At 40.8% G+C, this 25849-nt stretch overlaps 1 protein-coding gene across 2 annotated transcripts in view; it reads left to right on the top strand.

Moving 5' to 3' along the window:
• The first annotated feature begins 1736 nt into the window (after positions 1-1736).
• The window catches only part of CXADR (CXADR Ig-like cell adhesion molecule), a 32577-nt gene continuing 8464 nt past the window's right edge, over positions 1737-25849 (top strand). The window contains exons 1-7 of one of the 2 annotated variants that reach the window (XM_040056000.1): positions 1737-1843; positions 17684-17853; positions 18530-18734; positions 19104-19259; positions 20265-20387; positions 20668-20806; positions 21146-25547. In XM_040056000.1, the coding sequence (XP_039911934.1) occupies positions 1783-1843; positions 17684-17853; positions 18530-18734; positions 19104-19259; positions 20265-20387; positions 20668-20806; positions 21146-21413 (1122 nt within the window). In that variant the 5' untranslated portion in view covers positions 1737-1782 and the 3' untranslated portion in view covers positions 21414-25547. Of the gene's footprint in view, positions 1844-17683; positions 17854-18529; positions 18735-19103; positions 19260-20264; positions 20388-20667; positions 20807-21145; positions 25548-25849 lie in introns of those variants that run through there. The other variant, XM_040056001.2, reaches the window with a different exon arrangement.

The following is a 25849-nucleotide window of genomic DNA, read 5'->3' as shown; positions in this document are numbered from 1 at the left end:
AGCATCTCCATTCTAATGACGAATCATTTTCTCTTTCTGTAATGACTGTGATTGCTTCATTATACTTTCCATGGTATATAATTTCTGTGTTGACACAAGTGGATGTGCAGCAAAAAACCTCACTCATCCAGTCAGCCTGGGATACTCGACTCAGATTTTAAGTCTTTAAAGTCTTCAGCACATATAAAAAAAACCCAGAAGAGTGCAAAATCTTAATACCCCTACTTTGAGGTTCAGGTTCCTTTAGCTTCAGATTACATGAATATTTTCTTTCTCTCACAGAAAGAAAAGACAGTTCCGTGCTGTCATTAAATTAAATTATTGAAACCTCAAAAATTGAAATTCTATGCTTTATGTATAGTATCCAGCATCTTGTTGGGTAGATTTGTTTCTAAAAGGAGATCTAACAGACACTGTGAGTTGTCACGTCCTTACAAGATGTAAGCACTACTTATCTGAACCTTCCTGGAAAATGACAACGCATTTGGCCTACTAATCAAAAAAATAATTCTGATCTGGCAGGTAAAAGCTGCTGCTTCACTCAGAGTAACCAACCATTTTGAACGACTTCAGTGCATGTTCACATATTCATAATTCCAGCAGAAATGGCAACACTGTTGATTTCAGCACTAGAAACCCTTTACTGAATGAAAGGTGTAGCACCTCCTTCTTAGCTAAGCGCATCTGAAACAAGCCCTGTATGATGCTTAATCCAATGATTTTGACAGGGGAGGAAAAATTTGGTTTTTAAACTCTCACCTCATACAGAATGTTATCATATAAAAATATATTTGAACTTTATTTATTGTGGGTATCACAGAAAACGGTAACACTTTCAAAATTTGTTTGGAATGCAAATCTGGATTGCACAGCTTTTCTGTAAATATTTGGTTACGGGTACATTTTCCTAATAGAGCTGTGGACATAACAAAGGGCATGGTACCAGTACTACTTAACCCTTTACAAGCGTCAGAAGCACATTTATGTCAAACAGCTTTACTAGTGCAGCATGTTGTAACACACACATGGCAATAAATTGACGGAAAATAAACCTCATCATGTGCACTTTGTCTTCTGATAAACGTATCTGATGGTTTTGCTGCACGTGGAGCACGAATCGGGTTTTTCTGGAACCGGCAAGGGAGGCTATTTTGGACACCATGCTACAGAACCAAAGTCTCATCTGTGCCCTTTCGCACACGCTCTCCTCTCCCTTTTGTCTCCCGAGCTAGATTTCCGCAATTCCAGATCTTTCACCGGCAAGGCGTGTGCGCTGCACAAGGAGCGCACAAGGCACTACAGCCGCGTTGCTATGGGGACCAAGACACGTCTGCTCGGCGCTCGCAGTAATCGCAAGGGACGAGCGCTCCGGACGGGAGCGGAGCGCTGTCCGCCGCACCCCCGGCATCCCCGCGGCTACCGCGGGCAGCCTCCCGCCGCTCGCACGGCGCGTTTCGGGCGCTGCGGCCCCCGCGCCGCCCCGTCCCCTCTGCCGGCCGGGCGGGCGGTCGGGGCAGCGGCGGCGGCGCCGGGCGGAGCGCGGGGAGCCCGGCCCGGCCCCGGCGGCGCTGCGGGCACGCGTGGCGGGCGGCCCCGGGCCGGCGGCGGCGGGCGCAGGTGCCGCGGGCGGGGCGGGCGCTGCGGAGCCGCGGCCGGGGGCGCGGCGGGGCGGGGAGCGGCCGGAAGTGACGGGGCCGGGCCGGGCTGATTCACCTGCTGGGCGGTGCGCGGGGCGCAGCCCGGGGACCGAGCCGGAGTCCGCCGCCGGCTGCCCGCAGCGCCATGGAGCCTCCGCCGCCGTCTCTGCTGCTCGGGGTGTCCCTCGTGCTGCTCTGCTCCGCAGGTGGGCGCAGGTGGAAGGGACGGGACGGGACGGGACCGACGGGGAGGGGAAGGCAAAGAAAGGAGGGAAGGAAGGAGGGCGAGAGGCGGCGGCTCTGTGGGGCTGGGAGAAAGCGCGGCGGGGTTAAGGGGGCCGCTGCCCTCCCGGTGTCCGCCTCTGGGGCTGGGGTGCGCCGCACCTCCGCCCGGGCGTGTGTGGGGTCCCCGCCGTGCGTGTGGGCGTGGGTCTCCGCCCTGTGTGTGTGTGTGTGCGCGCATGCAGGTCTCGGCCGTGTGCGGGTCTCTGTGGCTCGTGTATTTCCCCGTCCCCGCCTGCCCCTCTGCCCTGCCAGCCCTCAGCCCGGGGCGCGGTGCCCGGGCGGGCGCTGGCGGTGGGGCCGCGTCGCGGAGCCGACCTGGGCTTTGTTCGCCCTCAGCGCGGCTGCCGAGCTTTATCTGTCGCCTCCCCCTCCCCTTCCCCCGCCGCCCTCCCGGGCAGCCCCCGGCGCGGCCGGGGCCGCGGTGCCCGCCCGGTGCCTCCCGGCCGGAGCGGCTCCCGCGGCGGGCGGGTGGCGGAGTCAGGGAAAACCGACGTGGAAAAAGCAAAAGGGAGGAGATAAAAAAAAAAATCAAACCCCATCTCTGCGTGTGTAGCACCTCCAGCATCCAGGCTGGCTCTGCTTTTGAGGGGGTGGAAGGGGCCGGGTGGCTCCCGGAGAGCCCTCGGAACCCGGTTGTCCAGACCCGATGGCCCCGATTGAGCCCTGCGGAGGAGACGTGAGAGGATTTGAGGGTGGGAGGAAAGGAATTGAATTGGCTGGACCCAAACGCGTTTGTTTTTCGTGATGAAAGAAAACAAAGGAGTTGATAGCCTCAAACAAAAAAAAAGCAATCAGCCATACCCAGAACCCACACATACCAAATCAAACGTGCCTGGGCTGCTAAAAAGTAGGCAGATGTTTTTCGTCTCGAATACTAGATGCTATTAGGTTCCTGTAATGAACTGGGCTGCCATATCAGTGTTTCCTAAACATATCTCTAAAATAAAAGTAACTTTTCACTAAAGTTGACCCGAACTTATGTGAAACCATAAAAGGTGACAAAACACCTATGGAGATTCAGTTTCACAGTAAAATGTGTATCAGTTGTGTCAGGAGGTCAGGCTTTATTTCCTATTGAAATGTTAATGCCTGTGCTGAAGTCACTGCTGTTTTGGGAAATTACTCATGGGATCTAAATTCTGTGTCTGTAATGGAATGGTGAACTCTGATCTCCTGAGTGAAAGGGAATAGGTAGTTGTGCATTAAATGTGTTTCCTGAAGCAGAGTTAGAAACAAGGTAGATGCTGTGTAAGAACTGTAAGAACCGTGAGTTACTAGTATTTAGTTGATAAGGTTAGTCATCAAGATTTGTGGTGAAACTCTTTGTGTAACAAAAACTGTGAAAAGAACTTGTGAGTAGAATTATGTGTGCTGCATTTGCACTGCTAGGTTATCGAAGGCTATAATTGTTAAAAAAAAAAAAAAAGAATCATTAATATGTAAGGGAATATGATATAAAGTTCTGTTCAATCCAGGACAGAATTTTACACTTAGTTCTGCAGGAGGATACAGATGTCTTCAGACCTCAGTGTGAAATTGGATGACTTTGTATATAAAGAAATAGTCCTAATAAAAACACACTTGTACAGTTACTTGAGTGACTGTACCCTAAAACATATATTTCACAGTCCTCTGAAGGAAATCATTGAATAATCTGTGCATCACAGGAGTTGATATGTCCTCTGAGCTAGGTTGTGGTTTTTTTCCCATCGGACTGAGTTACTGTTTCTGGGTCTGTGCTGCAGATAAGACACTACTTCCTTCACTGAAGGAACAGATGTCAGTAAGTTGCTGTTCTCCGTATGGACCAAACTTAGAGGATGCTATTTTTTGTGCAGTTGAGTGAGAGCTGTTGTCAGTGAAGCATTGCCTAGGTGCTGAAGTTACTTGAATTTGTGATGGTTGTGGTTTAACCCTAGTAAGAAACTAAGGACCACCTACATGTTCACTTGTTCCCTTTGTTTTGCGATGAGGGAGAGAATTGGAAGGGTAGAAGTGAGAAAACGCGTGGGTGGAGATGAAGACAGTTTAATGGGGAAAGCAAAATCCCTGCATGCAAGCAAGGCAAAAGAAAGAGTTCATTCACCTCTTCCCACAGGCAGGGAGATACTCAGCCGTATCCAGGAAAGCGGGGCTCTGTCGCACAGAAGGGTGAGGTGGCAAGAGAAGCATTGTCACTCTGAACATCCCCACTTCCTTACTTCACCCAGCTGTGTTCGGTGATCATGACATCATGCGGTGTGGCATTGTCTCCCTGGTTAAAGAGTGTTGGGGAAGTAATCTCATTCCATTTGGTGCAAATTCAAATTTGTGTAGGGTTTTAGGTGACTAAGAATAACAATGGGTGCTGAACTTGTGATCCTGATTAAACAAATATGATAATAATTTACAGCTTTTAAGCTTCTGAAAACATGTGACATCAGAACACAGATTTTCAATACTTGAAATAAATGTTAACATAGCCAGATTATACCTATACAAAGATAGATGCTAAAAAAAGATACTACACGCATTTGACCTTTGGAAGAAGGTTTTACAAAAAAATAATGCTGTGCATATAAATGCCCCAACTGAGGATGAGTTTTAGTAGAGTTTCAAGGTAAATAATTGGGCAGGAATTTCTTTAGTCTATAGTGGTATCTTTTCTTGCTGCTCTCATAGTTGATAAGCATTTTGGTTTTTTGTTTGCAGTGGTAATAGTTGGTAATTTTGCACTCTGTTGAAATTCTGCAGTGTGTGATGCTTTATTAATAGAATTGTAAGCCTTTAAATCAAATTTCTGGTAAACTCTAGGGAAATATGTGGTTATTGCCCTGCTGTTAAACTTGCAAAAGTGATTCCAATATTGTGCATGCAGGAGTAGAACCTAATGTGGGCACGGTAAGTCAGCATTTGGTGGTTAATACTCTTTGCCAAATGAGTATAATAAGGAACTTAAGCCTGTTCATGATTTTATGCATGCAGTAGGATCTTGCAGAAGCTTAAATTATGAAGTGTGACTACCACAGGAGTTTAATGATCATTCCTATCCCAGTCTTTTAATAGTCAAACCTGGCACACTTCATCTATTGGCAGTAATTGTAACAAGATGCAGGGTTCAAGTTCTTCTGAAGTATCCATTGATGTGAGAAGTTACCTGAAATTTAGGATTCATTTCCTGGATCTTAGAGTTTTAAGAAGTATGAAAGTCTTTAACCAGAAATTACTTAATCAACTGCTGTGACATCGACCGTGATGTTTGAATTAGTGATTTTGCCTTGTCTAATCTGTGTTTCCCAGAAAGTATTTTATGTGTTGAGAATGCTGCTGCAGACATTATTATAGCTCATCACTTTGGTCTCCTCTGACTGCCCCCCTGTGTTGCATCAAACTTCAGCTGCCTCTGTCTTCACTTCCAGTTCTTGCCTCTTCCAACAGCCAAGCCCACTTAACAGACAGATGAAACCACCCCTCCTGAACGTCTGGTTTAGCTTCTATTGCTGCTTTGCAAAAAATACACGTGTTCATGTTTTTATATGAGCGCATGCACGCTCTGCTACTGATTCCATTCACACTTCAAGGAAGTAATCCTGAATATCTTTAAATCTGCCTCAGTTTTGGAGCATGTTAAAACTCCTTTGCCGCAGCCCCTGCAGGGATTTGTACAGACTAGGAAGCTTGTTTTTGGGGCCAGTATTGTTTCAACATACTTCCAATTTAATCAATTGTTGCTTGCATGCTTTCGTAAGCTTGTAATGATGAGGATCGTTTTTGGTCTTGTTGCAACTTATGATTGATTTCTTGAAACTTTAGGATACTGTGTGAAACATTATGAAGTCGGAGAAATTTTAACGACTGTGTGGCTCACAGGCATGGAAGAATGCATGTGTCCCCACCCCCTCTACTACAACAATTTAGTCACACTTTCTTTTTTTCTGTTTATTTCTTTTTCCCCCCTCCTTTTTTAGGGAATTCCTCTTTTACTTCTTTGCACCTTTCAGGGGATGGCTCAGAGAAAAGCTCTTCAGCCAGTTGCCGTGGGAGTAAGAAGCAGGGAAGTCACAGTTCTGCGTAAAACCTGTTTCAGTAGCAGCTGCAATATAAGCAGCCCCTGCATCCTAGCTGGTGCTTTCCTTTACTGCCGTTGTAAATGGGTCTCAGTTGCTGAAAACTTTAGTTTTTTAACTGGTTAGATCACATGATTTGAAACAAGAAAGTGTTTTGCCTCCAATTTGTACTGATACAGGGCAGGAATGAATGACAGGAAGGATGGCAGAAGAGCATTAGGAGAAAAAATTGTTCAGTTTGATCAGTATTTTCCCAACGTAGGAAACTGTCTGTTAAACCTTGGCCTGGAGAGAGCTTAGTTGAAGAGTAAGACTACATGGCTAAATCAGGCAATCAGTTAAATGTCTAGATGTCACCTCAAAGATTATTTTTGCATCCCATTTAAAGTTGTACCTGGCATTCATCTGGCTCCATGGTGAGCTAGTTCAGGGAGTTTAAAAGTTATAAAAAGAATAAATTTTTGTGAAGTCGGTTTTTTGTCTGTTCCTTTTCCTGATCTGACTCAATGAGTTAAGTCTGAATTGTAGCAAGGAGGTGTCAGCTGGAACCTCAGATGCACATGGATGGAATATATTATTGCTATTTTTTTTTTAATGTCACCTACTTACTGTGTCATGTGTTCAGAACGTGATAAAGAGGCAAGATTTGGAGCTTTACTGGTTTTACACTGGAGCCATTCACTGGTACTCTGACGTCCTTTAGCTGCTGTCAAGAAGCATCTGAGGTACTTGATAGCTGCAAGTTTTGTAGTTGCACTTGCTGCTACATTTTTTAACAGATTTGTTTTTCATGCCCTACAGCTGGAGCCTATATGCTTAGTATGCTGAAAAATGGTTAGTCAACCAGAACTGTTTGGTGTGTTGGAGGGAAGGATGATGATTTGATACATTCTCAATGGTTTGGACTTGTGCAGAATTAGTTTGCATAAGGAAGTTTCCTGTATTCACTTATCCTCCATCTTCAGTTCTTAGTTTTATATTTATTAACAGTATAAGCTACAAGGAATATTTAATCTCAGTTGTTTTAAGACATGTAAAAATTAACCTGTATATATAAAAATACATATACTTAAAGTCTCTCTACATTTTTAAATTATTAGTTAACCTTGTAGCTAATTAGGATGGATAGTCTAATTCTTTGAGCTTATTTCTTTCTGTTGCATGGTGGGAGTGGGGCGGGGAGGGAAACAAGAACAGTCAGACAAGACATTTTTCTCTGTCATTGTTATGCTTCACCTTTATATTAAAAAAACAAACAAACAAAAACAGCAACAAGGAAAGAGCCCCAGATCAACTCTGTGCTACTGAATCAAATAGTTGTCAATCTTAATGCAAAACTTGCATGTACCGGGAAAAAAAGCATTGCTTGTTCAGTAGCTCGGAAGAGCCAAAGCCTCTTTACTCGAGTGAAAATAATATGGCTGCTCAGTTAAGTGTTGGATTGTAGCGAACTCCCTGATGCATTGACTGACAGATGTGCCCAGTGCATTCACGCTGCCAGCGAGCTGCTTCATTCAGCTCCCTTTTAAATGCCGTCAAATTGGCAGGAAAAAGATCGAATCATGCGGCTTGATTGCTTAGGGACTGTGTAAGCCTCCAATATCTGTCCGTGACTTGCAGAGCTAAAGGCAAAACAACCTGTGCAGTTGGTGTAGACTTGGTAGAGGAGAGGGGGCACGATTTTGTGTAAGTCGGGCCAGGATTTCAGCTCTGATCTTTTTCTGCGTTCGCTGAACGCAGTGCTTGTAGTGGTTGGCCTTCATTTCATTTTACGCTTCTCAGTACTGTTTCTAGATGGTTCTTTAAAGGGTCTGAAGTGCAGTCTGAAGGTACAGTGTCACATTACACCTGCCCCCGTTACGGATGTGTGATGTGGTTACATCTGGTGTGTAGCTTCGTGTCTGCTGTGGTTATTGCCCCTTCCAGCGGTGGCATTGGATTCCCTCTCCCTTCCCTTGTGTCAGAGCAGCCTCGTGCAGTTGCTGCCAAAGTCCGTCCAGCTGATACCACGGAAAACTTGGAACTCATTGTGATCTTCTGTAGATACTGGGCTAAACACTGCTGCTCTGCTTAAAAGTAATCTTAATCCCAGTTTGTGTTACACTATCCCCTCCCCCTTTCCGTTGCCTCCCGAAAGCTTATCCCTCCCTTCAGTAAGGAGATCTGAATGCCCCCTCTCTCCACTTGATAAGCGCGTCCCTCTCAGGAAGGTCATCAGCCAGCAGTTGCTAGGATACAGGCTGGTGGCTTTGGGTTTAGCAACCCAAAAGCTCCAAGAATGTGCTGAACGAGTAAGGAGCACAAGGGCAGTTGTAAAAGGAGAGGTATGTTGGAGACAATGTGAAGGCAAAGGGTGTGTTGAGGAAAAAACGAAGTTCTGGGTAAATAAATAAATAATTTTAAGTTTTAGCCCATGACTTTTATGTTGTCATAGTTGCGTAACTGTTTCAGCTGATCTCAGTGAATTGTGGTGGGGAGTGAAATCAAGTTCATGCCATGTATTTGCAAAGTTTGGGTTATTGGTAGTTTTGTTTATATGAGCCTTAAAGTTAAGAATTTTTTTAATACATTGGGAGGATCTCTAACTTGTAGCTTAATTGTGCAGCACCTTTTAAACGGGGGCAGGGGTATGCTACACTGCATGAATCGGAGCTATTTATTAATTTAGTGCTGTCTGAAGACATCCAGACTGAAAGAGTTTGGGGGTTTTTTAATGTCTTTGAAGAAAGCGTGTGTAGTCTGTTTCCTGTCTTTTTTTTTTTTTTTAACTTCTGTGATTTGACAGAGGATTTGTGGATTCAAGTAAATAAGCCTCAGAAAAGTGGTGCTTCTCCCCCACCTTGCTCAGAAGAGGTAAAATTTGGAAATACAAGCCCACTGTTTTGAGCCCCAGCAGCAGAGTTGACTATCCAGGTGGTAGGAGTTTCCTAGGTTTATTCTTATATGTAGGGGGATTTTTTGTTTTTTCCCCAACAGCCCTGCTGTTTAATTAGCCACCTTGTGCTAGCTTATGGCAAAAACTTATTTCATGCATATAAATCTTTTATCTGCACCATCTGTGCAAAAAGTGTTCTGAAAATTGGGTGTTTGGCTACTCAGCCTCTTTGAGCTATTGGTGAGGTAGCTGAGGTGAAATATGCGAGAGAGGGTTTTAAAATCTTGTCCCTACTAACATTTAGTGTATAAAACTCTAGCTCTTTTTTACAAAAATTGGTGTGTGGGTTTAGTTTCCTGGACTGTTTTTATATTTAGTCTGGGACTAAGTGAACTAGGAAGGAGGAGATCTTTTGTGGAGCCAAGTCTCTCCTAGGTGAGTGCTTTTATTCCTGAGCAGTCTTTGCTTTTTCTGGCTCCATAAACTGTATGGAGCACCGTAGGAGAGTTTCACTAATTTCTGTGACTCCAGTTTAGAGAGCACTGACCTGGGACGTCTGAAATGCAGGCGTGAACATCTTTTGTCTTAATTTTACTGCCTTTGAGGATTAACCAGTGTTCTGCCTAGTGGAATTAGACTAGTGTAGAATGGCAAGTTTTTATCTTCCCTAACCTTTTTGCATTGGGCCTTTTTGAAGTTTTAAATAGAAGAGTACTTGGTACATTAATGTTGCTAGCCGTGGAAATGATAGGTTTAAGCAGGCTCGTTCCTTTTGCTAAAATATTTTGGGGGGTGTTTTTGCCACTACAGTGAACTGTGCTTATCTCTGAAATTTGTATCACTGCATTGTATGATAACAACACTTAGGGTGTGAAGCATGGAAAAAATGTGGTCTGTGGAGCACGTTAAACAGTAACTGTTTAACACTTGATATCAACAGGACAGTACTTTCTTTGTCAGGAAAAGCTTTCTGATTTGCCTTTATCAACATGGGATTATCCTTAAAACTGAATTCTTTGTGGAGTTCTAAAATTAGAATGTACTAAAACCAAACCTCCTTAGATACATGGATTCAGATGCAGTAATGTTATGTGACTTTTCCTTCTCATTTTATTTACTGCTGCATTATTAACTAACTTTTGTTAATTCCTGGCTAATTGCTTGCTTGTTCCTGTCATTCATCTCCGGCTTTTTTTACCACCGTTGAGGTTACTGTGAAGCCTGAGTATTCTTTGATACTTAGATACCTGGCTAAATTAATAAGATGTGTATTGAGCTGATATGTGTTTTGGAATCTGTCATGAAACATTTTTGAATTTAATTCTCACATCAAAACTCCCCAAGTCTATTGAATTTGCTTTCTAAAGGGAAGACTATTATTATTATTATATATTTTTTTCCTTCTGTTAAACTTCCTCTTTATTGACCTTGTTCTTTAATGTTTACTAAGTTAAAGGATATTGTTTAGGGACTGTTCTTTGTGTTGCAGTTTATGACTTGTGAAGAGCTGGATGCAGCAAAGCTTCATAGTGTTTTTGTGCCCAAGCTTCTGAAAGCTGTATGTGTGCTGGGTAGATGTAGAAACTAAGAACCCTAATCTGAAGCTGGGCCTTTTTTTCTTTTCTTTTTTTTTTTTTTTTTCCTTTTGGGGAGCGGTCTCACTGATGAATTTAGGATATGGGGTTTTTTTTTTCACTTGTGATAAACCGTGGCAAAGCAGCAAAACTGCAGCTTTGTGGCCATCTCAGCTGTGCTGATGTGACTCAGCTTCTGGGTGCTGCAAAAACCACTAAAATAAGTAATTGCCAAGTATTTGTTTCCCTTTATTCCTTTGTGAAGGCAGCTTTTAATCCAGCTACTTGATCAGGAGGACCCTGCCTTGCAGGCGTTGCCTTTGGCTGCTGAAGAAGATGCTGGTGTTTGGTATTGTGAGGAAGCAGGAGATGATTGTGGCTGCTAGTGGGGCTTTCAGCCTTGGAGACTTGTGTCCGTGTTAGATTGTGCCAGTAAACAGCGGGAGATCTCCTCAGCCGGGCGCTCCTCCGTGTGTTCTCCTCCCTGCATACTCCCTGCTTGCTAAGGGTGTAAACTTGACTCCCTCACTCCTGCGGGGCCTGAGTTCAGAAGCGCAGGTTTGAATGAAATAAAATGTTGTAGGAACTTCTGTCCTAGTAAGTGGGAAGGGGAAGAGTTGGACAGCTTTTTTCTGTAAAATCATTACAGCTAGCTGAGAAAAGTAGGAGATGGACTGTTGAGAAGAGGCATATACAGAAGTAAAATGGGGATGTTGGGGGAGGTAGGTTTTGAGAATGAAATCTGCCCATTGAAATGATTTGATCACAGGTATATCTCTAATCTGCATTTGAAAGAAAAGTCTAAGGTGAAGTGTCTCTTAAATGAATTTTATAGTTTGTGGCTCTGGAAGCACTAATGTGCATTTCTGGTTGTGATCATTGCTTGCTACGTAAGGGCACATTCTGTGGATAAAAAGCATTTATATGTTTAGAGCCTCTGCTTGTTTGCAGTCAGGTGTTGGCAAACAAGACTGGTTTTGGAAAGCCTGGTAGTAAAGTCTGAAGATGCAGTTGCAGGTGGATCACACTAAGTACAGCAGCATCTCTGAACTCAACTCTTACTCTGTGTAGAAACTGTCCTGTTCCTCATCTAGGGAGGGGCTGTGTCTGCCGGGTTACATAAGCCTTCTGTGGCACAGCCCTATCTGATGCCAGAAACATTCCTGCCAAATTTAGATGCACGCTTACATTTGTGTAAGCTAGCAGTGCAGAATTTCAGTGTGTCCTGATTAAATAAGAAAATAATAAATGCATAAGTAATTAATCTAATACTTTGCTTTCTGTTATTTATTAGTATATAAGCTCTGCTTATGTCTGTGCTGGAATGAAGGAAGCTTTGCTCCATTTTATTTTTTTGCCTGCTTTCTGTTTTGAAGATTCTTGTGTATTAGAAAACAGCTTCTGTCAGATTCCATAAAATATTTTACTTTCCCTAGATTATTCTTAATAATAATGTAGTTTGATAAACCGTGTTCTGCTTGAGTGATACTTAAAGGCAAGTTCAGATATTCAGAAGGAAAGAGTTTTTCTAAAGATGGTGTACAGGTTTGCACCCCTTCAGAAATCATATGAAAAACTAGTTTAGTCACACAGATATAGTTTGCAATGCTCTTTAGGGTCGGTTCCCCAGAAAAAGAGTATTTTATTCCACCTTAGAAAACTTAAATCTCAATGTTCAGAATCCAGATAGTGCATTGACCTCTTCTAATACAAACTTTTGTAAGGGATAATACTTACTATTCTTCATCATGGGAAAGGTGCTTGTCACTTCTCATCCAGTCACAAATATTTATTATTTTGTTTGCCACAGCTGAATATGGCACACGTTCTCCTTGCAAAACACTTTGAAAACAATATACAGTCATTTGGATGAGGTGCACTTCAAAGTTGACTTTCAGGGTTTTTCTTGAGAGCTTGTTGAGTGCTTCTGAGTCTACACTTTGCAGTGATTTATTTGCTGTAGTTAGAAATTAGATATTCAAACATGCTTAGCATTAAAATAAGTGCGATAAATTGAGTCACTTATCTGTGTCTAAAACAGAAAAGGTATCTGAAAAGGGTCTGAAATTTTATCCATTAAACCATGCTAACCAAAACAAATACAAACCTTCCTTCAGCTTGTGATAAAATGTCTGCCTATCATGTACTAGCAGCTGGATACCACAGTGGATCCACTCAAGTTTTGAAGAGCATACTTGGGGAATGAAATAAACAGAATCTCCCTGATTTGAGTGGAAACTGAAGGGGTAAATCTTAGGAAAAATAGAGAAAATGTCATCTCGTCACTCTGTGTTGGCTTTATGTAGATCTTTAGTGCGGTTGCAGAATTGTTTGTGTTGGACGTGACTGAGGTCACGTCCAACCTTCTGCTCCAAACAGCATCAACACGAAGTACTTTGGCCTTCTGTATATCAGCTGTCACCTGTCCTATTTTTCTCTCTGATTCTTTACTGCTCATGTAATAGTAGAAGGTTTTCATGTGGCACTGGAGTCCCATGCTGCTTTCAGCTTTGGTTGTGTTTTGACTTCCCTGCCAGGGGTGCTGCATGCCTGGGCAATATTTGTGTATTCTTCCCCTGGTGGGTGGTTCTTGCTTCTTCCTCCTTAGGCCAAGCCACTGATTGATCTGTTTATTTTGCTGGGTTTCGGGATGTACTCCTCCTGTGGTTAGCAATTTTTCTTAAATACCACCCCCCCACCCCCCCATCAGTTTTCTTGAGCTCTTTTTAGAACTGGATCCCCCAGAACTCCAGCTACTGGTTAAGTCAGTCTGTCCGTATGAAGTGCAGGGTCTATGCTGGATTTTCCTTCCTCCTCTCAGGATTTTAAACGCCACTATTTCATGGTCAAGGCTGCTGTTGATCACATCCCTCACAAGTTCTTAGGGATTTTCCTTCAAAGCAATTTTAATAAAGTATCCAGTGGGAATTGATTCATAGTGCTGTTTTTCCCTGAAACCTTTCAGAAACCTTATATTTTGTCTCCTGGTGTGTTACCCTTCTCATAGATGTCACAGAGGTGAGATAGTAACCAGTCTATGTCGTTTTTAGAAATTTTCTGTAACTGCTGAAATAGTCTTCCTCAGTTTTCTTACCCCAATCAGGTGATTTGTAACAAACTTTGACTGTGATACTGTCCATACAGTCCTTTGCTTTAATCCTGACCCACAAGCTCTTAGCCAGCCTGTCGTCTGTCCTGTAGAACAGCTTTTTGTGTTCCAGCTGCTCCTGCAGGTAGAGGGCAGGTCACCTGCTGTTCTTCACTTCCTGGCTTTGCTAGAAAGCTTGTGCCCGTTCCTGACAAAGTGGCAGTCGTGCCAGCTGTCCCACACGCCTCACTCTGGTGTCAGTTCTGTGTACAGGTGCTGCAGGTGGCTTCTCTTTTAACATGCAGTATCCTCACTAGGGTCTCTCTTCCTTCAGCCAGCCTGGCCCAGGTACTTCCCATGGCTCAGTCTCTATTCCCTCCCTGACTGCAAAGTTCAATTCACATTCCCTGGTAGATCTCTCTTTTACAGTGCTCGTCACCAGCTCTGATGAGGTTGTTCATAACCTGCTCCCTCAAGTGGATCCCATCTTTAACTTGGCAGCCCTTGTTTCTCAGGGGTACTTGTGGCCGTAAAAGTTACAGTGCTCCTTGCAGTGCCAATCCTGTAGTGAGTTCTTGACTTGAAGGATTTGTCTCTACAAGCCTTTTCCTCCTCACAGGAAAAGAGCAAGGAGAGTAAGCGTCACCTGGGATCCCAGGTCCTCCTTTGCCCCTGGAGTTTTCTAGTCACACTTGTTTTGCTCCAGGTTAATAGCAGGTAATAATTAAGTGGGAAAAGAACAAAAAATAAACTAGTGGTGATGATAATAAGGGTCAGAGGACCCTTTGCAATCTGACATGTCGAATCTGGCCAAGCCTCCTTCTCCAGCATATCTGGCAGCAGATGTGTGTCTTCCCTGCAGAAGGGAATCTCCAACTGGTATTACCTGCCTCTCTCGTGTGTTGCTCCGTCCAAGCCCAGCTAGCTCTGACATGTACCTTAATTGAGATGCTTGCTGCTTCTGCATGCTGATGCTGACCCACAAAAAAAAAAAAAAAAAAGCTTTGTGTTTGCAGCCTTAGTGTAAGAAACGGAGTGTGGAACACTAGGATAATGAAAACGAGGTGTTGGAAGATGTGCAGTAAGAAAGGAATTGAGGTTTATGGAAAAGCTGATAATTAGAAGGCTCAGGCTGAAGTTTGAGTACCTCTCTTAGCAGCTAGTGTGTGATGGAAGCTTCATATGCAGGAGTGATTGTTGGGTATTACTCTGAGGATTGTGTGCTTTAGCTTTCATTGTTACGTTTGCATGCAGTCATTGTGCATGAAAATACTACTTCAGAATTATCAAAATCAAAACCTGAAAAAGATTTTTGTGGCAATCTTCTATTTTGGGCAAGGCTCTTCAGGCTGTTGGGTTCTACTTTTATTTGGCACAAGATTACTATGTTGATCTCTATGTTTGGATCAGAGAAATGAGTGCTGTAGTAGAAACTGAAATACTTGCTTTTTCTGGCTTTTAAAGCACTAGGGCCAAGCTGCCAGGCAGTGATAGGGGGGACAACTGCAGTCTAGTTTCCTAGAAGTGTGTCTTTGAAATGCAGTACTTCTAGCATGTAACAGAATTTTTCTTCCCGGTTGCCGCTTTCTCAGTGTTCTGCCATGAAACTGTGTAATGTCCACTTTGAGTCACGTGAGTTGTCTGGCAGTGAAGAGGCAAGAGATAGTTGAAGAATCGAATGCTTCTTAGCTATCTCAGTACAAATGAGTACTTGAGGGACATCTGTTTGTACTGGACTGTTATTTCTGCTTTTATATTTGTTTGAAATTTTCAAGGAGATGAACAAGTAACAGCTGAAGAGGTAGAGAAATAAAACATTGATCATACAAGTCCCATTTGTTTAGAAAAGTAATCAAAAAAATCAACATAAGGATACTCATTTGTCCCAGTTTGTTTTGGCCATGTTGTGTTTCAGCAGGTATCAACTGAAAATAGAGGGTTGATACTTCTTTAGTAGTAGGGAAGCGTCATAGCATCCTTAGAGTACGAATTCTATTACCCACTCTGCTGTGAAAAAGCAGTGTGTTGCTCTTACATGAATTATCGTTTGTGGAATTCTCAGTAGGTTCTCTTGTGAGGAGGGCAAAGCAAATGTGTGCTGCGGTCCTTTGTTGTGGAACTTCAGATGTGAAGTGGCTGTGACTGGAGGTGCTGCCACAGAGCAGCAGCTCTGCTTCAGTGATTTAGTTCAGAATGAGCTTTTAATTTCCCAGGTTACAGATTTGAGGCTTTTAAGGAAGTAACATCATAATGTATTTCATTATCAGTCACTTAAACTGTACTTGAGTTCACATCCCTTTTCTTTAATATAGTAATGCTGAAGATGCAGAAATGCAATTTGGAGATGAACTTGAAAATATTGTATTACAGTTCCCTAATCTGTAAGGCCATGAGGGAAAGGGAAACAGAAGAGCTAGAAGTCGCTGAAAAAACAGTTCAGGAATTTACATTAATAATGTAAGTACTACTGTGTGTTATGGAAACATGATTGTTCTTTAAATCTACCCATAAACAGAAGTAGTAGTAGTGTTGTCTTTGCTTGTTCAGAAGTTTAGAATGGCTAGTTAGGAAATCTGAAAAGATCTTTTAGGAGGGGGATAGGATTGTCACAAGTCAACCGGTATTCATGGAGACCACTATTATTTAGGGAACAGTATTAATTCAACCTAGTAGCAGAGAGTTAGTTGTTCAGATCTGTTTACTGTGGTCAAAAAGGAGGTGGTACAAAGCTGTTAGAGTTTTCTTTGAAAAGGTGTACATTGTTGGTAGAGACATTGCACATAAATATCTTTCCTACCTCAAGCTGATGTGCGGTTTTTTTTTTGGTCAGTGTTTTTTTTCTTCCCCTTTCTCCCAGACTGAAGGTAATGTCATGGAAAGTAATACAATGAATGGTAGGAAACATAATAATCCTACCTAGTTGGTTAGTAATGAGCTATTGTGAAGGCCTCTTCTTGCAGGCTGTACTCTGGAATTTAGTATGTCAAGTGATTCTTCTTTCTAAAGGATTTTTTAAAATAGCTGTTAAAGAACCCATTGTTTTGTCATCAGGAAGAGAATGCAAAGACTTGCTAGAGACCAAAATTTTAATAGAGCAGAAGAATATCTGTTGGGTCCCTTCCAACTCACCATATTCCATGATATACTGCAGGGAGCTCCTCTACAATATGGAGAAGTGCGAGTTAGAACATAAAAGCTCTGTGTAAAATGATTTTAAACCCTTTCACCTGAGGATGTTACATTACATCTGTAAAAGGCACAAAGCCAGTATCTTCTTTGTGCTGTCCACTCTCCTGGTGGCCTTGCAGCTCTCATGGCGGTGGTCACATCTGTGTGTCCATCTAGCAACCTGCACGCATAAAATGACAGAAAATCTGAGCTTGGTTTCCAGCAAGGTGGACAAAACAGTGGATGTAACAGTGCCAAACCTGTTTCCATCATGAGCAAAGGGTATGCTTTCCACATCCTGGCTGTGATGTGCAAGCATGTACACTTGATATAAGGGAAGCCTGTGTTTGTGGTGAAATAGGGGGAATCTTGCTTCAGGCCTTTTGAGTAGCTCTTCTTGTGTCACTATATGGACTCTTTTTAAGGGTTGAATTGAGGAAAATTTGTTGTTTGGAAGCATGTTTGCCTAGAGGCATGCAGATAAGGATTGCACAGCCTTTTTAGAGGAGTAAGGCAAGCAGAAAAGGCAAACAAATGCAAAAATCTCATTGAGATTTTTGGAAAATATGAATTTGTCCTTTATATCCCTGTAGATAGAGGAGTCCTTATAACTCAAGGCAAAGTAACTTAGCCAGGACTTCTCAAGAATTCTGTCTGTCCTGGCAGACTTAATTGCTATTCCATATTTTCATTTTACAGTGAGGAAGTAATGGTAAGGTGATTATATAGTGACTTGAAAACCTGTTGCTGAAAATGTTTAGCTTAGATTTGTGTGGGACATGGGAAAAAAAAAAAAAGTATGGCTTGAATGATGTAGCTCCCTGTTAGATGTAATTCCAGAGGAGCAGCACGGGACTTTGCACTGTGTTGGGTGACAAGGTCTGCACAGGCTCTCTTCAGCAGTGACAAGTCTGACTGATGGCATGATTTCTGTACAGGAGAAGTATGAGCACTTACACTGAACAACTGCATGTGACTTGTTTTCAAAACATAAAAATGTGTTTTTATAGGTCTGACAAGAAGCGTAACTATAACTTCAGGTGACCAGTCAATGTTTGAAAAAGCACAAGGAGAGAAAGTTACGTTGCCATGTACTTTTGAACTCTCGGAAGAAGATGAAGGCCCACTAGATATCGAGTGGGTATTGATACCAGCAGATAATCAAAAGAGGGAAAAAATAGTAAGTAGAGACTTCTTTTTGCACATTGTTAATTCAGTTGTTTGAGTAGGTCAATGTATGAGTTTTGTTACTGACTTTTTAAACTTCCACCTTTTCAGGTTGGGATGCTTGTGATCTTAAACTGAGTTGAAGCACCAGTCACATGAAATCTAGTTTTGGAGTTTTGAAATACCAGATTAAGGATGAAATGTCAAGACACTTCTCACTATAAACTTGCCTTCTAATGAAGAACTCCAAAATTAAATACACTTCAGTTCCAAAAAGCAAACTTTGTCTTTGTACCTGCATTATCTTCCTTAGCAAAAACACATTCATGAGGACTTAATTTTAAATATATTAACTCTTTTAGTTATTAATGCTTTCCTGTCTTTGAAAGCCTTGTAAGTAAGACGATTCATATTAGTAGGCAGGTTTTGCAGAATTAAATTGGAGCAATTCTAAACAGTTTTCTTTCAGTCAGAAGTCAATCCTGATGTATTGGTACTTGGTCATGTGTTTGGTTGGAGTATTCACCGTAATGCTGAGTGTGGTGATATTTCATAGATGGATACATTTAACTGTGTTTTATTACTGGGGTTAAAACTATTGAAAGAAACTTGAGAATTCAAAGAGACTAAATTATTTCAATTGTTTGCACACTAAGTGGATTTCTGAATCATGTTTCTTTTTTTTATAGATAATTATGTATTCTGTAGACAGGGTTTATGATCAATATTATGCTGCTACGACTGGGCGAATGCAGTTTACTAATCTTGATCCCAAATCTGGTGATGGTTCATTGGATATCCTGAATTTAAAGGCAGCAGACACTGGCACATACCAGTGCAAAGTGAAGAAGGCTCCTGGAGTTCAAAGCAAAAAAATACAGTTGACTGTACTTGGTAAGATAATTTATTTTCTTAAATTTTCAATGATGTTTTTAATGTGCTTATTTCACCATAGTTTCAATGTCTGAAATGAAAGCTCCAGTTGGACAGTGTTGTACTGAATCTGTAGTGATTATGGTCATTATCGAGGCTTTGGGAAGGGTGGGCATAATTCTGTTCTGGAAATGAAGGAATGATATTTAGAATAACAAGCATTTGTAGAAGTTCTGCACCTGACTTGTATTTAGTAGAAAAATCTTTCTGTGTGTTGAAATGGTTTGTAGCACAAACTTTATCTTTCACAAGGTGGACTGGCTACTAGAATACAACTAGTAAACATTTTGATTGTGACTGTTATTAATTCAGTGATGTTTTGTTTATCAGTAAAGCCAGCACGGACTAAATGTTCCATTGAAGGATCACAGGAAATCGGAAAAGACGTTACCTTGAAATGTGTGTCGCAAGAAGGATCCCCACTTTTGTCTTATGACTGGAGGAGAGTATCTGGCACACAGAATCTTCCTGCCACATCCGTGCTGAGTACTGTCAAACTTCATTTATTACTCTGAAATACTTAAAAATATTGCAATAGTATTTTTGGCTTATCCTGTCTTGTAAGCATCTGGGGGTTAATATTACTGTAGAGGAGTCAAGATTAAGTGTCACTTCTGCTCTCTAACAAAACTGACTTTGAAATAAGCTGGAGTTGATTCTGGTTTTTAATTCATGTTTGGAAATGTTTCAAGCTTCAAGTTGAGATTCTTACCATTAGGCTGCAGTATGATGTTCACCTGTGCCCAAATGTTTTCAGTTCTCCTGCTTGCTGATGGTTTCGCTTTTGTGGTTATGTGGACAGTAGGGAATTCAGATATGGCTTCAATTTGATTTGAAACAAGCAAAAAACTCTCCAGTTTTTTGTAAGCTTTTGCACTCTGTTATAATGTGTAATATCTTAAAACAAAGATCCCTAAAAATCAGTAAAAGGAAGAACCTAATACTGTTCGTCATTTTGAACTTGACTCCTGGTCTCCTATTTGATGTCTCTTACTTCTTGTTTTGACAGTGAATCAGTTGATCAGTCATGTCCTTCTCTGTACCTCTCAAGACTTTAGGCTACTGTTGTTATGCTCCTTCTTTCTCCACATCCCAAATTTGGCTTGTGGTAACAAAAAGAGCAATTGGCAATATCAGTGCTGGACAAGAATGAGTGGGGAAATTGTGCAAGAGTGACTTGTCACTCACTAAAGCCATGTTAGGTTTGGGCTTGTGAATGTAGTTTTGGGGACATTGAGTGTGTTGTGAAGAATCTAGACACTACCTAACTTGTTCAGTAGATAGAGTAAGTCAAATGCTGTGGAATGCATTTCTAACGGGGTAAGATTTTACAAGCAGTAGCATTTTACAGCATGATAGAACTGTTTTAATCTGGATGTTTTTCAAATAGAATTTAAGATTTCATGTATATGCTGGTTTAATAATTGTGTGATTGTAAATATGGAATTATATTTAGGAAAATGGTAGACCTCTACCTTCTATTGTTTGTAGATAAAAATACAGGGGAACTTCTTCTGAAGAACGCTTCTCGAGAGTATTCTGGTACATACAGCTGTGTGGCCTCAAACAGAGTTGGCACGGATGAATGTTCTGTTCAGCTGAATGTCACCCCTCGTAAGTGTTTGCTCTGTAATAGTCACACTGTGCTCTTGTATAAAAACGGAACAGTCTTTTTCTCTAAACTCCTAAAAGGTTCGAATCCCAATGCTGTTATATAACTTGTGGGTTCTGCTTCAAGTCTCGCTGTTTTAGATGCATGTGATTGAGCACTCCCCCTCTGATTCAGTGACGTATTACTGACCTGCCTCATGTGAAACATACTGGGCTTAATGTTAAAAGAAAGGTGTTATAACTTTGACGTTTAACACACAGTATTGTTATTTGTCTATTCTAGCCGTAAATACAGCTGCTATAATTATTGGAGCTATTATAGGAACTCTACTGGGTCTCTCTATACTGTGTTCTATCATCTTCTGTTTCTGTAAGAAGCACAGAGAGAAGAAATACGAAAAAGAAGTACATCATGATATCAGGTAACAACATGTCTCTAGCTTCTGAGCAGTATTATTGGAGAATTAACTTTTAAATGTGTATTTCTGCAAATAAGTTACTTAACAGTTGAGATCTGTCTTAATCTGGAAAGCTTATTATAACACACTAGTGGCTTGTCAGAGAACTTTTTGTGGTTTGTCTAATTTCAGCAAACATTTTAGGGGCTATGAGTATTGAGGGTTGTTATTTTAAAGGAAGATATAAGGATGTTTTTGGCTATTGCATTAGAATAGAAAAAGCCAAACTGAATATTTGTGTTAAAGTAATGGTGCCTGAACTCTTGTTCTGCCAACTGATTTTTTGGTTCTTGTTCATTTCAGAGAAGATGTTCCACCTCCAAAAAGTCGCAGTTCTACAGCTCGCAGCTACATCGGCAGCAATCGTTCTTCCCTGGGCTCCATGTCTCCCTCCAACATGGAAGCGTATACCAAAACTCCATATAGCCAAGTCCCAAGTGAAGACTTTGAACGTGCTCCTACTCAAAACCCAGCCTTTGCACCTTCAAAGGTAGCTGCACCTAATTTGAGTAGAATGGGAGCTGTTCCTGTGATGATTCCAGCACAAAGCAAAGATGGGTCGATAGTATAAAATAGTATTAATTTAAAAGCTGTTTTTTAAAGTGTTCATTGTAAGTATTAGAGAAAACTACTGTGTTCCATCCCTCGTTTAAACATTGGCATGAAATTTTCCTTGAAGAAAATATGAGTTAGTTTGAAAAGCCACCAATTCTCATATTTAATTTTAAACTTATTGCATATGACTGAACTATTTGCTAAAAGCATTGAAGTTCACAAATAAATATCAGACACTGAAGGTATTTAGACCTCTGGTAGGTTGCTGAGGAGGCTCTGATACTGTCAGCTAATGTACAGTTCTCAGTGTGTAACAGTGAGACTTAGGTGAGAAGTAACAAAAGCATTTCATGTGTAGACCATGAAGTTTCTCGGAGTTCCTGAGACTTTATTCTCAGTTGTGGAATAGCAGAAATATTTTAACTTGGCCACTGTCTGGTATAGTTGCAGGGGGTTGAAATACCAGGGATTACTTGGAATTCTGTTAAAAATGAGTATTTATTTGGTGGTTTTTTAACCTGGTGATGTTTGTTTGGAGTACTTGAGCTCTTATTGCAGGGGCAGACAGTTATTTGATTGGTTCAATTAATTTAATTAATCCGTTTTGAATTTAAAATGGCAGTGAGTGGAAGTGTGACAGGAAACATTGCAAGTTCTATGAAACACAATTTTTTGTACAGTAACTAGTTCTGGTCCTGTCAGATAACTTAATACTTAGGTTATCTAATGCAAAAGGTCCTATCAGGCTGTTGGTAGAGGTATCTAAGCTCTAAGACCTACAGACAAACTGTTACAGTCACAGTAAGAATTAATTAATTATACATTTATAAATGTATCTTTTAAATTAAATGTACCTTGCAGTTTCCAGTACCTGGTTAGATACTAAGGCAGTGCTCTTAGGTTTTTTTCCAAAGCAATTTCCTAGAAGCTCCATGGGGATTTGACGGAACTTGTTAAATACCTGGTATTTGATGTCTGTCCTCTTGCTCTAACTGCTGCGGAAATAACTTTTTTCATATGTACCTAAGCAGCAGTCAGTCCTTGTTCAAGATGCTAATGTCTGGCTGTATGATTTTGCAAGGAATTCAAAGCTCACTTTTTCTTGCCTCTTCAACAGCCCTAAATATTCTGAACCAATGTTCAGCCTGTGGAGAGCAAGAGTTTCATGTAGCTGAAAGGAAATAATTATCCAGAACTGTTGATGCAAATCTCATGTTGTGAGATTGAAAATACTTCTTCCCAATTTTGCAAACGAAGAAATACAGGAGAAACACAACAATTCCTTGTCTTACTTTCACATGTATTTAAGGACTTCTGCTAGCTTCTGATGACTATTATATGCCTGCAAAAGCTCAGTTTAAAACTCAGTACGGCTTGAATCTGAATTCTTTCTTCCTTCCTGTTTTCTACCTTCTTTATCTTGTGCTGGGGAGCACAGTAGGAAGAGTTCTTTTAGCTTACTCTAGCTAGAGATGTTGAACTGCAAGGTATTTTGGAAAACTGTAAATGCAATATAGTATTTGCATTGATGTTGATGAAGGAAATATCTGAATAGCCTGTTGAAAGATGTTGGGATTATTTGTGTGTAGCAACAGTGGGAGAAAACAACATTACCCCAGACTTCTAGGTTTAGTATCTGCTTATCTGTAGCTGCCTATAGATCTGTGATTAACTCTTTGGCTTACTACTAAATGTTTGTCCTATCTGTAAATAGGTGCACAATTTTTGGCTGGCACTATAAAAGTAAAGAAATTCCCCTGCCCATGGCAGTGATTGGTACAAGGTCATCTTTAATCTCCTTACACCCCAAACAATTTCATGATTTTAACATACCCTTCATACTGAATTTAGAAACTTGAATGGCTGTTAAGTAATATAGAATTAGTTTTACACATTTGGGACTTTTTTAGATTGTAAACTGATACTGTTAGAGATCAGATTTTTTATCTTTCATGTGTGCCTTGTCAATAAACTTTGCCTGATTGTAACTTCAGTTTTTATGAAATTTCTGGTGCCTAAACATACTGTATGAACAGGTGCTTAGATGGTACAGTTCTTAAAACATGACACTGTGATCTGATTTCTTGATTTTTATGTACTATTTATACCTCTTCTTGCCTATTTTTGGATGTGAACTTCAGTGTCTCTCTCTGTATTGTTCTGTATTTCAAAATGTCGCTTAACTCCTTTAATTGCTAATTATGATTTGAGTGCTTGTGTTCCTGAAAGCTCTTCAGTTGTTGTACCAGCGAGAGGGATGATTGACTTTTATTTATGTGGTAAATAATAGGTTTCATAAATGTGCCAAACATAGCTTCTGAAGAACTATAGATGAGAAGACATCTTTTTGCATCCAATTATTGTGTTAGAGGAGACTTCCAAGATGTTACTCATACACTGATTGTTTACCTTGAAACTAAGGCCTTTCTTAATGAAAAGGGTATAGTTACTACAAATATGAGTTGAGTGCAAGACTAAACTGAATCACAGACTGAGAGAGAGCTATAAACCTAAGGAACCAGGCAGCAAACCTACTAAATTTGGTTCTAAGCCGTCTGTGGCCCTATGGTTTTTTTGGTGGTTTGAGGGGGTTTTTTTAATACTAATTTTTTTTTTGTTTGTTTTGGTTTGTTTTTGGTTTGGCCTGAGACCCTGTAACTTATAGTCAGGCAAGCCCTAGGACACAAACTCAGAAACCTGTCTCAGTAAAGCACACAGAGCAGAGTTTACACATGCTTGATGCTCTGTCAGCTTGTGCAAAATAATAAATGGGCAGAAGGACAGCCTGATGTGCCCTCAGAGCCTGGCTGTTAGGCTTAGCAGCCTTGACAGTGTCTTTCTATTTATGTAATGGCATGGAAAAATGAAAGAAATGGAATCTGACACAGTCCTTATCTGAAATATAGAACCTCTGACTTGGGGTAAACTCTGCCTCAAGTTGCTATCGTCATGCCTTTTTGGGTGAATGCAACACTACTATGAAAGCATAATACTGCTCATATAAATTATTTCTTTTGTCACTAGATTATTCACGTACACTGGATTACGATTCTCGAAAGCAGCTACTGTATTTTAACAATAATTTCTAGCTGTGTGGGAGATGAACTGGTTTAAACATGTGAGGTGTCCAATGTGACGGAGAGCTCTGCTGACAGAACGCTTTTAGGGAGTAATGGCAGCTGATATACCAGTTAGGAGGTGGCATTATTAATGTCTCATTTTGTTTAAAAAAAAAAAAAAAGGGGGGGGGAGGGGGTGGTACCATTGTGTAAATACTCTAAGTGAGCTCAAGAAACCTCTAGTTAATGTCATGACTGTAAAAATTGCCTGTTGAGGACTACTATATATAGAAAGAAACCCCTCAATTTTAGCATGGTGTGAATAAAGTGTTAGACTTGTAATACCGTAGAGGTTATGTTACACTTGTCCATACATTACGAGAGTTTTCATCAACTTTCTGCAGTGGGTATTTAAAGATACTTGTGTTAAACTTCCTTCCCTAAAAACAAATACTTCTTCCAAAATTGTATGGTGCACAGAAATGCCTTGTTGGAGGGGTAAAACATGACTTTTGAAAGAAATGTACAACACATGTCTTTCTCAGCTCTTGATAATCTCATTCATGTTAGATGTATGCTTCCTGTTTAATAGTGCAAGTAAGACTTCTGAATTGCAAGTTTTTCTGTAATGCTGAATATTGTATATTATTGGTTTCCATGACAAGCTTTTAGTTTTGTTCTGAGCAGTGTATATATTCTGGATCACTCTAGTCTAAAGATATTATGCTATTTATGTCACTTAAACCTTGTTTTATACACTTGATAGGTGCTTTTTGGGGCCCTTTGTTGAACAGTCCCCTAGCGCTGAGGCATAGCTCAACTGAAATCAGAGCAATAAACAACTTCCTGGGATCCAAAATGTTATGATGTTACGTTACACTTCTCATGCACAAAGCATGGACTTTGAACATTGATATGAATTTCAATATGAGGTTTTGTATTCACACTTTTGGGGGAATGGTATTTTAAAATACAGGTATTGTGAGTGAATTTGTAAAAAAACCCAAAAAACCAACAGAATTCAGAATTTTAAAATGCTGTAGTTCCATGACAGACTTGTGTACTTTTTGAAATAAAACTGTTGGAGAAAACAGTAGTCTGTCCTTATTTTAAAGCAGCACTTGTATATGGCTTCAGCTTTTTCTTTATGTAATTGGAAGTGAACTAATAAATATGGCTGTGGATACCATGCTGGCATGAATAATTTTATTTATTGCTTTTTTCCTCCCCCTTCCAAGGAAAGTGAAGCTTTAGATATTTTAAAATAAGATGCACTTTTAGGTGGAGTTTTTAATTGTAGATATAGTTATTCTGAAGCATAAGGCAGGAAAGGAACTTTAAAGAGGGATGAAAACTAATCTATATTAGGTAGAACCAAAAATTCCTGAAACTG

Source organism: Hirundo rustica, chromosome 2 (genome assembly GCF_015227805.2).
Source record: "Hirundo rustica isolate bHirRus1 chromosome 2, bHirRus1.pri.v3, whole genome shotgun sequence".
Classification (NCBI taxonomy): domain Eukaryota; kingdom Metazoa; phylum Chordata; class Aves; order Passeriformes; family Hirundinidae; genus Hirundo; species Hirundo rustica.
This window is presented reverse-complemented; position numbering and strand designations above follow the sequence as displayed.